The sequence below is a fragment of the Schistosoma haematobium genome, chromosome ZW (genome assembly GCF_000699445.3).
Source record: "Schistosoma haematobium chromosome ZW, whole genome shotgun sequence".
In the NCBI taxonomy this organism is placed as follows: Eukaryota; Metazoa; Platyhelminthes; class Trematoda; order Strigeidida; family Schistosomatidae; genus Schistosoma; species Schistosoma haematobium.
Window position 1 is genome coordinate 25,808,257 of NC_067195.1, and position 12,767 is coordinate 25,821,023.

At 38.4% G+C, this 12,767-nt stretch overlaps 1 protein-coding gene across 1 annotated transcript in view; it reads left to right on the forward strand.

The window, feature by feature from the left end:
- MS3_00010333 (uncharacterized protein) overlaps positions 1–12,767 on the forward strand; it is a gene marked incomplete at both ends in the record, with an annotated part of 73,857 nt that overhangs the window by 973 nt on the left and 60,117 nt on the right. Inside the window, 2 exons of the mRNA XM_051218694.1 lie at positions 8,457–8,590; positions 11,290–11,399. Coding sequence (XP_051070849.1) covers positions 8,457–8,590; positions 11,290–11,399 — 244 coding nt within the window. The remainder of the gene's footprint in view (positions 1–8,456; positions 8,591–11,289; positions 11,400–12,767) is intronic.

Sequence of the window (12,767 nt, forward strand, 5' to 3'; positions counted from 1 at the left end):
TTTCTTGTCTCCCATTGCTAACTAATTTCATATTATTGACTTTTTAATTCACTACCTTGGAGCTCAGAAATATTTAAGTATATATGTGTCGTCTGCATCATCTCTCATACCTAGCAAACATATGACTTCGCGTTGCGGTAAATATTTTAATAATCCATAGTATCTTAAACAGATGAAAATATCGTAATATCTGAGTTATTTTCTGCATTTTAATACACTGTTGCTTCTGGATTTGTGTCTGCTTATTTTAACAACAACAAAGTACTTGACTACAGTGATAAATTTATGTATCACGAAAGCTTCGTCGAAGTTAGCTAACAATATCTAACAATATAAAGTTTTATTAGACTGTCTTAACCTCTGTCATCTGCAGCTCAAGATAATGTTTTAAGCCCTCATGGTTCGTAGATATGTACACATTGTTTTACAGAATAATATTAGAAAGTGTCCTCATTAAAACTGACCAGACTGTTTGGTTTCTATGATCAGGGTCTTTCTGGTTTTGGTGTAACAGCTACATAGTATCAGTTAATGTACATATAGCAAAATTAATGTACTAAGCCTCAAATTCTAAGTAAATATCTGGGGGACACTTTTATCTAGCCAAATAGCTTTTGAAACTGGAAAGTTTATGGGTCTTAACATAGTATTTTTTCTGTTTCTGGTTTGAATAGGTGCTAAGTGGTTAGCCTGATAAATTCACATGCCTGACATCTAACCAACAGTAGCTTAGGAGCTAGAAAACGTCCTGATCGAACCACTAACCCTCACACTTAGAGTGCAACTTGTACCCAAGTACCTGGTAAATGAGTTTACGTGTCACTGAGTTTATAAGTGGTAACGAGTAGTGGATAAGAATTGTTATATTTGAATAAAAGAACTAATTTGACCATTGTGATTAATGTATGTAATTTCATCCATTTATGTACCACAAATGCCAAATGGATTAATTATAGGATGATCAATTATTCTAGGTATAACTATAGGGTTCTTTGGCACAGGTTTACAATTTGTGACTAGTTATTGAAAAAGTTTTTTCTACTGCAATTACTTCAACTTTAGTTTCTGAATATATAGTTGATACTTTTCCATATGGCTTTTCGACAGCCACTGGCTGGAAAACGCTATTTCGGCAAGTGACATCTGTAGGGAACAATTTCCTACAGGTTTAATTCTGAGCTATTCTCTAGACCGTCGAATACAGAGTCTTGGTTTGGCCAAAGTCAGAACAAGCAAGCTATTTGGCTAGATAGACTTTATCTGTTTCCAAAACATAAATTAACATCGTTAGTGTACAAACAAACTGTACGGTCTATTAATACAGGGAAAAAACAGACAAATAACATACTGAAGAGAAGCCAGAGTATAGGAAGAATGAGTCAACAAGCAAATATTGTTTTACAATGAACATTAAACTGTGATTGGTTAATAAAGAGATACAGTCGTACAAGGTCAAAAGGAGTTAATGTGGTGGTGGGCGTTTCCCTTTATTATTGGTGGGTTCGTCTATCGATCACATTTTACACGCCCCCCGAAACGCGCACCGCGTCCATTGTCCAGGGTCGTCGTCGCCGTCAGACAACCGGCTTCTTCCAGCAGGCATAGGCTTCGCACATCTCTGACGATTTCTTCGTTTGAAGTTCTCAACTTTGCCGTGCGGACTCGTCCGTCCGGGCCATAGCTTACTTGCTCGACTATAGCCTTAGGCCATAGACCTCTATTCATTTCGACGTTACTAACGAGGACTAAGTCACCCGGTTGTAAGTTCTTGTGTACGTCCAATCATTTGTCTCTTGTTTGGAGAGTCGGGAAATATTCTTTTATCCATCTATTCCAGAATGCGGTGGTTAGTCTTTGAGCTTCTTTCCATCTTTTGTTGTATAATAACGTCTTATCCACCGAAGCATCGTCGAATGATAATTTTTTATGAATCAACAACCACTTGTTCGGAGTAAGAGCTTTTAGGTACCAGGGTCATCTGTCATCTTAACCAGAGGTCTGTCGTTCAGTATCCGTTCCGCCTCAGTTAAGAAGGTTTGCAGAGTTTCATCGGTCGACACGTTTTGGAATAAAAGCACTCTTAAGATTCTTCCAATTGATCTTATGATGCGTTCCCACACACTACCCCGATGACTTGCCCTAGGTGGGTTAAAACGCCACTCACATTCTCGTTCTTTAAGGTGGTTTTCTATTTTATTAGTATTCCAGGAACTTATAATCTGTCTCAAACTGGCATCTGCACCTCGGAAGTTTGTGCCGTTATCACTAAAAATACGCTTTGGACATCCTCTTCTGGCAATAAATCTTGATAATGCGCATAGAAATGAATCCGTAACTAAAGAGTAGGCCATTTCGATGTGAACAGCTCTAATAGATAAACAGTTGAATCAACAGCCATAACGTTTCTCGACAACTCTACCTCGTTTGGCATAGAATGGTCCGAAGTAATCCACACCTACTTGACTAAAGGGTGGCGAATGAGTCTCTACTCGGTATTCCGGCAACGGTGCCATTAATTAGGAACATGGTTTAGGGTAAAGTCTTCTACATAAATAGCATCGTGTTAGAACCTTCCGAACAGTAGAATATCCTCTAACAATCCAATACTCCTCACGAATACTACTCAGAGTTTAAGTAACTCCAACATGTGCCTTAATCACATGATAACGCATTATAATCATATCTGTAACAAAATGATTATTAGGAAGAATAATCGGATATTTGGTTTCAAAGGGTAAACATGATAACTGCAAACGTCCTCCCACGCGGATTTCGCCTTCTAACAAAAAAGGGTTGAGATTTCTTATAGAACTTTGACGAATTAATTTTTTTCTCCTGTTCACCTCGTCCATTGCTTCTTGACCTTTTTGCTGTCTAAAAACGTTTTCTCCGAGCGTCAACGGTGGGCTGTTTAGAATTCTTTTTTCGGCCGGGTACGCGATACTTTGGACTAGTTTAATTATGTCACTCTTCGAATTTTCGACATCCTCAGCACTTAGCGCACCTAAGGTTAGACGATTTCCGTTCCTCTTGTTTAACATATTATTGATAAGCCGTCTGCAGTATGAAAATACCTTCAGAAGTCTGGACCATGACTTGCACGTACAAAATCGATCTAGGAACTCATCATCGTGTCTTGGGAGTCCGAAATCCTCTGTCAATACATGGGCTATATTGTTCTCAATCTTTTCTAGGTTAGGCCACTTATTTTCTTCCTCCCACAAGAATCTCGGCCCTTGTAACCACTCTCTTACCTTAGCCTTATCATTTATTGATAATCCACGAGACGCGTGATCTGCAGGATTCAATTTACCTTTCACATATCTCCATTGGCTCGGCGTAGACAACTCGTGTATAGTTTCTAACCTGTTACTCACAAACCTTTCAAACCTTTTAGTCGTATTTTTTATACAATGAAGCACAACTGTCGAATCGGTCCAATAAATGACTGACGAAATGGGGATACTTAACTGTTCCTTTACGTGCCTTCCAATCTTAGCACACAGAACACAGGCCGTTAATTCCATTCTGGGTATAGTAACAAATTTTAGAGGAGCAACCCTAGACTTAGCTAGCAGGAATAAACAATGGATCTGACCAGAAGCACTTTCATAACAAATATACGCAACAACACCATACGCAAGTTCGGAGGCGTCGGCAAAACAATGAATTTGCGAAGATGATGGTTCAAACCCTGGTTTCAAACACCTTGGTATTCTTAAGTGGTCTAACCCTTTTATATGTCTACACCAATTATTCCACTTTGCTTGACAATCTATGGGTAACTCGGCATCCCAGTCTAGTTTCTGACGACAAGTATCTTGTAAGATCACTTTAGCCGGTAATAATATTGGGGCTACAAACCCGATTGGACCAAAGATAGATGCTACATACGATAAAACATTCCTTCTGGTTGGGTTTCCGTGATATTCATGAACTTTGAAACATAATTCGTCTGGTCGGACGTTCCACTCTATTCCCAGAGTTCGTTTACTTGTCTCATTGGACTCGCAGACAATAATGTTTCCTTCAGCACGGTCTTCTTCTGGAATGAACTCCAGCACTTCAACGCTATTACTAGTCCATTTAGTTAAGTTAAATCCTCCCAAACTTAGGAGTCTTTTAAAGTGCGAATATGTCCGTTTGGCTTCTTCTATGGTATCCACATTTATTTATTTATTTATTTGAACACATAAATATTGGTACAAGAGAGCGCCAATATATATGCGCCACACAAAACAATGAGAATTCGAAGAGAAATAGAAAAAAAAGAGGACAATAACGAAGAGATTGGTGTAAGGTAGTGTGGTAGTAATGAGGGAACGGAAAGGTACAATCGGAAGAAATCTTTCAGGTAAGGGAGATACAACCACTTTTTATAAAGAAAGTAAAGGAAGATTACAACAGGAACGCCACTGGCTTCTATTCTGAGCCATATCTGATAACGTCTCTAGCCACTGTGTTGCACCATCTCTCAGACCCCAACCAGGGAGTCGTGAAGGACCAACAGAAGCCAGTCCTTTGCAGCTTTCTTTCATACCACGACACCATGTCATGCACTGACCACCTCTCCGCTTTTTCCAACCAGTCCCAGAGTCGGCAAATAATGCACGACGTGGAATTCTCTAGGACGACATTCGGAGAACATGTCCAAGCCACCGAAGTCGGTGTTTCAAGATGGTGACACCAATTGAATTATCATCTCTGTGCCCGAACACACGATGCCGAACCTCTGCATTACTGACATGGTGTTGCCACTGGATGTCAGCAATCCTTCGGAGACAGCGATGATCGAACACAGAGAGTCGTCTAACATCCTCAACTCGGAGAGACCAGGTTTCACAATCATAGAGCAAAACTGCTCTCACCGACGCGTTGTAGATCCGACCTTTTACAGCCAGACTAACATCACGAAGGCGCCAAAGGTGGCCTAGATTGGCATAAGCCGCTCTGGCTTTCACTATACGTGCATTGATCTCATCACTCACACACCCACCAGCACTTATGCAGCTACCCAGATACACGAACTTCTCGACTACGTCTATCTGCTCATCATCCAGGGTGAGTACAGGATTGGAATCCTGCCAGTCTTGTAGAAGTACTTTGCACTTGGAAGGTGTAAAGCACATATCATACCTACGGACACTGATTGTCAACTGATTAAGTGCGAATTGCATGACTAGGGCATTATCGCACAGTAAGACAATATCGTCCGCATACTCAAGGTCGAGAAGTCTTTCTCCAGGCAACAGATCCACACCACCATTACTTACATTCATCAGAACTGTTTCCAGAATGTATGGTATCCACACTTATCAATAAATCATCCATATAAAACTGTTCTTTAGCTGCTTGCGTAACAGCCCTGGGAAATTTTTCTTGATTATCAGAAATCGTTTTCTGTAAAGCAAATGTGGCGCAACATGGCGATGAAGTTGCCCCGAACAGATGAACTTTCATTCTATAGATCTCGGGTTCCTTTTCTAAGTCTCCACCTGGCCACCACAAATATCTAAAACATCTCGATCATACGGCGGAACTATTACTTGATGGAACATGGCTTCAATGTCCGCCGTAAGGCCTACTGGTCGTTGCCGGAACCTGGTGAAAACGTCTACTAGGTTATTGACTAAATCAGGCCCAGAATAAAGGTTCTTATTTGAAGACGTTCCAGCATACTGAGCTGCACAATCGGACACTATTCTTAGCCTGTTAGGTTTCTTGGGGTGGAAGACTGGATGATGAGGAAGATACCAAATTCGCCCATCAGAGTGGTTATCGTTTACCTTTTCAGCTTAATCTCGTTCTACACACCAAGTCATGGAGTCTACATAGTCTTGGAACAACTTCTTATCCCGAATAAGTCGACCTTTCAAACAGCTAAGTCTACGTTCTGCTAATTCTCTGTTATTAGGTAACTTGTGGTTGTGCCTCCAAGGTAGAGCTGTTTGATAGTGCCCGTTTAACCTTTGCACTGAATTTGATATAGCACTGAGTGCTATACGATCTTCTACAGACATCGATATAGTACGACTAAATGGATCTTTGAATTCAGTTGAGTACAACTGTTCGAACCTATCCTCTAATTCCTCTTTAGCTGAGAGGTGGTTGAGTGCACGATTGCTTTTACAAGGTTCCCTATAGGAACCGAACAGCGTCCAACCTAACAGAGTCTTCACGGCGAATGGTTCGTTCGGCTTTCCAGTTCTTATCTCTCATTTCGTGTACACTCGGTGCGTTGCATCCGATCAACAGTATGACATTCTCATCCTCTACTCTAGGAAAACTTATGTCTTTTAAATGCGTCCAGGATTTCATTTGAGACGTCGTTGGTACCGTCCTGAGCAACATAGGTAATCTCTCGACTGTCCATACGTTTGGGATTCTAAATGACGAAGACGAGTCTAAGGAGGAAAACTCTAGTTGAACCTCTTTACACTGAATTGTGGAATGGTTATCCAACGTTCTCAACGAAATCGTCTTAGGCTCTCCTTCTAAATTCAACCTTTTAGCTAGATCTTCTGTAATAAGCGAGGCATCCGACCCACTATCTAAGAAGGCGCAAGTCTGTGCTACCTTTTCTCCATTTCTTACCAGTACAGGCACTATTGCGAATGCTGCTTGTTTCTGTACACGCTCAACACTTTTCTCCGTACATAGCTGGGTGTTAATGTGTGCATCAATATTAGTATTCCTTGGTTCTTCCCGCAACTCGTGTAACAAGGTATGGTGTCTCCAGCCACACCCTTCGACAGCACACGATCTCGGCGATCGACAGTTTTTTGCTACGTGGTTTGCCTTCAGGCATACATTACACAACTTGTGTCTAAGAACGAATTCCTTCCTTTCTCTAACCTTCTTGTCTTTAAATTTCTGACATTGATCTAAAGAATGATTACTGGAGCACTCCAAACAAGATGAACTGCGTAAGAGAGCATTATCATCACTAGCACTCGCAAAAGATATTCTTGCTGCATTGTAATCTGTACTAATTTTTCTTTTTAAAACACCAACATCTTTATTGCCACTATTACTACCGCGGTTGACAAGTAAGCCGTACCTAGTATTAGGAATGTCCGAATGCTCTTTTACAAATTCGCAAAGGTCCTTGAATGAAGGTTCTCTACCTGTCTTAAGAATTCTACACGCAACTTTAACCCATTCTCTTTGCAGATGTAACGGGAGTTTTAAAAACATGCATTCGATAGTCCTCGTAGAATTAAGATCAGATACATAGTTCATCTGCGTGAGTGTTAGCTCACAAATATGCATCTCACGAGACAACCTTCTTAAATTATATGGATCGGTTCCTTTAATGGCAGGGATGTTCAGCATCTTATCAATAAATGCATGGGCTATTATATGCTTTTGACCAAATGCTTCCTCGAGAAGTTCTAGTGCTTTACGATAGCCTTCTTCTGGCTCGAGCAATGCGCAATGAACAATAGTGTTTTTAGCTTCACCATCACAGTACTGGATCAAATAGTTTAACCTAGATCGGAACCCAATGCTCTCGTCAAAACAGTCCTCGAAATTCCGTATGAAGCTCAAATAGTTCATAGGGTTACCATCAAACCTTTTAATCTCTTTCTTTGGTAGGTCTAAAGCTCTAGACTTCATTGTTACCCAGTCTTTTCTAGGAGGAACATCAACGACATGTGAGACAGATGTAGACTCATACTTCATCGCCTTGTCAACCATAACTTGATTATAATGTTCTCTTCCTTTTTGGCGTAACCGTTCTAGCTCAATTTCTTTTTTTTTGTCTGAGCTAAACGTACTTTAATTAATTCTAACTCTAACAAGGGATCCATTCGTTAGGTATTTCCTCCGAGCTGGTCATCACTATGGGTTTCTGAATAATGAGGAGACAATTCAGGAATATGATCAGTTTTATGACGCTCCATAGACATCTAAAGGTACCCAATGTACGAAACTTTGTAGGGAACAATTTCCTACAGGTTTAATTCTGAGCTATTCTCTAGACCGTCGAATACAGAGTCTTGGTTTGGCCAAAGTCAGAACAAGCAAGCTATTTGGCTAGATAGACTTTATCTGTTTCCAAAACATAAATTAACATCGTTAGTGTACAAACAAACTGTACGGTCTATTAATACAGGGAAAAAACAGACAAATAACATACTGAAGAGAAGCCAGAGTATAGGAAGAATGAGTCAACAAGCAAATATTGTTTTACAATGAACATTAAACTGTGATTGGTTAATAAAGAGATACAGTCGTACAAGGTCAAAAGGAGTTAATGTGGTGGTGGGCGTTTCCCTTTATTATTGGTGGGTTCGTCTATCGATCACATTTTACAGCATCTTTATAAACCAAGCTAAAACTAAATGATTTCACATGAAGCTTATCCCCTTCATAGTTTCTCTCATTAGATGTCGCACCAAGTTGCTTTTGTTTTCCACTACACTGCATTTGATATTTTCCCACATTTTCAGGTGATAAAAACTCAGAAGAACAAGTTTATTGCAAAACTGTAGAATGGGCTCCTACGTTTGGCGGCGCTTTCGCTCTATTTTCTTCTGGTCATATAGCTTTGTTTGTATCACTTGGTGCTGTTGCAAATCAAACGGTTCGTGTGATAAATTAACTTGAAATTACTAAATGTGACTTCACTTTTGGATAACTTTATATATCGATAAGGGGCTTGCTGTTAATTTTATTTATTTATTTGAGCACATAAATATTGGTACAAGAGGGGCATCAGATATATATGCGCTACACAAAACAATGAGAATGGGAAGAGAAAAAGAAGGTAAGGTGCATATAAGAGAAAAAACAATAACAACCACAGATTAGTCTGTGTTACTGTAATAATAATAATGGTGAAAACGGAAAGATGCAACCAGAAGAATTCTTTCAGTTAAGGAAGTTACAACCACATTTTTATGAAGAGAGTAAAAAAAGGTTGCAGCAGGATCGCCACTGGCTTCTATTCTGAGCCATATCTGATAACGTCTCTAGCCACTGTGTTGCACCATCTCTCGGACCCCAACCAGAGAGTCGTGAAGGACCAACAGAAGCCAGCCCTTTTCAGCTTTCTTTCATACCACGACACCATGTCATACACTGACCACCCCCAAGCATCTCTTTAGTTATGCTACTTCAGGATTTAGTTGAATCTAATCCGACAAGATTTTGGTTAATTGAAATCTAGATATTGAGCGAGGCAGTACAGATGTGGTGGTTATATTGCAAATAGTCTCATAGCTTAGGGCGTTTGCTGTAATGGTTACAGTTATGAAGCATCGATGCGATATATATATTTTCAGTGTCCCATATTTGTTTTTCAAAGACATTACTAATAGGAATGCGAGAAACCAACCATACCCAGTCAGTCTTTGATCCTGGAGATAATCTTTCATCCACATAGGCTGTAGTTCATTTGGCTGATGTCAATCTTATCTCGAACATTTAAAGTACTTTGGGCTAATTGTTTTCACGATACAGTGGTGGTAATTTGCATACTATGATCAAAAAGTTAGTCTAGGATCTTTATATATTTAGACCAGTGAAGTATTACACTCGATCCTTTAAATGGGACTCACAGTTTTACGTCGGACTTTCGAAGTTTCTTTTACATCGGAAGTTTCCGTACTAAATGTGTAGGAAAATTCATCTTGAACGCATGGACGTATCGCTTGTGTTATAATTTTCTGTTTGATTTTTTTCGTAACACATGTAAGTAAGTTATTCTGCAGCTATATTCAGTAGAGTAAACATAAATACAACAAATAATTCCTATCGTGAAATATTAAACTGGGACTCAGAAATGTATTTTTGTAGTGAATTTGCAGCAATTATTAGTTGATAAAAAAACTAAACAAAAAGTCTGCAAGAAGAGGGTTTAGAAAGTAAGGTAAGTGAGAAGGAAAGATAAACACGTATCATAACAATCGACCTTCGAATACTGTTGTCTCATCCAAACATCCTATCGACGAAGAACACGATTTAAATAAGGTAGGATAATGTTTTCACTTCTGGTCACAAAACAAGTTCCCCTAACATTCGAAGCGGCCCAAGCACTTTCCAAATATCTAGTAAAATAAGTATTTATTCATATGCGTATCTCGAATATCCTTCAGAAAATTGACTGTTATTTGAAAACTTAACCCCAATAACTTGTAAGGAACACTCAGTCGTAAGATTTAGAGAAACAAGAAATTGCTTCTAAATGGTTATTGTTTAGCTCAAATGCATTTTTAATTATTTTAATTTCCTTCTGTACTACTCGCGTTAAGATATTTTGAGACAGAAATTGAGTGTTGGTGAATTGTGTTTGTTATCAGTACATTTTCCTGCTTCAGTTTGGGCTGCCTGACAGTGTCCCAGCCCTCACACAAATCATTTGATTAGTTTGATATATATATATATATATATATATATATATATATATATATATATATATATATATTAGGTGCCTCCTTGTACCGATGCTTATATGATAAAATAAATTTTCTGAGTTTTGGACTTTCGCCATAAATTCAAAGCATTAGAACACTTAAAACCATCTCTAAAAAATAGAATCGTTTTCGTAATGACAACTCGTTTAAAATATGGTTAAAGTAATCCCCACCACTGACTTCTTTACAATAAATTGGGATTTTCAATGTCATTTCTATCATTCGGGTTGTTGTAAGATAAGATAGAGTACCTCAAATCTAGATGATTTAGAAACGTATTGCTTCGTTGATTCGAATTTTCATGAACCAGCTACATCGTTCTCTATGTATAGATCTCCTACCCTGTTGAACTGTGAGGATTTGGCGAAAGCTATTACCCTAGTATCAGAGGTTAACACAATAATGATTGTGCAGAGAATGAAAGGGTAACGAGTGACCTTTTCAAATTCATCTGCAGGTTGCTTACTAATGCGCCACTATGCTATTTGGCATATGTTTGAGGTAAGAGATATTCCGAAGTAAGCATGGTATACCAGTTGGTCGGAGTAATTGTGTATGGCTTTAAGTTTGTTTATGAAGATTGTGTAATTCAGTTTGGTGGACGTTTTTATTTATCCCTTTCCATTTATACACTGCAAAATGCGTTCACATTAATGTCCCCAATTTATTTTTATCTCGACTTTATGTAAAAAAGATTGTAATCCTTGGATTTAATTACTTCAATCCTGCTCAATTTGTACCAAGTGTTCAGACGATAGTATACATAAATAAATGTTTCAACATTCATTTGAATTCTGCACTATCATCTAGTCTGTGTTTATTCCTAATATTTTGATATTGTCCAGACTCTATGTTCTTGAATTTTTAGGATATTGAAGTAATCTTGGTCGAAAACGTCGGTCATCCAACATGTACGGCTGTAAATAATCGCTTTCGGACACTAGCTGTTGGAACTGAAAGGCAGGATTTTTTTTCTATGTACATCTCAGACCTATAGATTCATTTGATATGCTACATTACTTACCGTGAATTGATATATATATATATATATATATATATATATATATATATATCGTATTAATCAAACTCGTTTTTTAGTAAAAAAAAATGGTACCACATTCTTTGTATCCACTTACTTGTCAGTTAGATTAAACCTGGATTTTGTATAATCACCTTGATGAGTTTGATCCTTTTTCTGTTTAGTGATACTTTCAAGTTTGAAAATTATTTCGCGATATGCAACACACTTATGATGTCGTGTCTTACGACTTTTTAAAGTGTTTTGATATTTGAACATTGAGACATTACTGTTCTTGTCTTCTGGTGGGCTTTTCTGTATAAGTGTCTCGCGAAACATTGAGAAACGTGTAGAAATTTATTCATGAAGTGGGTTCAATGTGAATAGGATCGGGACTTGTGATTGCAAATATACAATAAATGGAATGTGGCTAGTAGTGTAGTCCAGGGTTGATGTTCATTTTGGGACTCCGATCCAATACCGTTAGCTTCAAACGCTACCGCGTTATCCAGTTAGCTACTGATTACAGTTAGCCACTCACTCGTACAATGGCTACGAGTTTTAATTCAATTTGAAATGATTTTTGACTATCCCGTTGTGAATATTTTTACTAAAATTGGTTCAATCTTGGCATATACGGGCCTTGTTCAGATTGCCTCGAAATAGCCATTATGACAAATTAATATGGAAAGTGGACGGCATTCATGCGTCACAGCTATCTGGTCATGGAGTTTTTCAAAGCATTGTTGATGTATCATGAAAAAGTTCAGGTGCTAATGCTGAGGTCAAATATAGACGATTAGGCGAAAATGACCATGCGGTTGATATTGTTGTGAATCTTCATGGACTAAAGTATACGGGACATGTATTACATGTGCTTAAACACATTCTCCGATGCAATGTTTGTCGGTGTCGAAGTAGGTTGGAGCAAAGCTAGGCATATTCTGACCAAAACATGGGATTAATCTCTGAATGTTAATGTAGACCGTGCTCATGTATTGTTATGTCCCGATAGGCATAATCAATAGTAACTTTTGTGATCCATTTTTGGATCAATATTATACGTACATTTTTATCGTGTAATTGTTGAGTAACTAAACTATTCATATTCATGTCCCTCTTATCATGAGCTTTATTTTGACCTGTGAACTATTATTATACGATTTACCATTCTTGAATTATACCCTGTCTATTAATCACTACCTCCCACGTTCGCAGCCACGTCTGGCTAATTCTTTTACAAACGTTGTTTCATATTTTATTGGTACGATGTGGTTTGTCTGATCGGTATATAAACCCCGTATGTATGAAATATATGATTCATATTA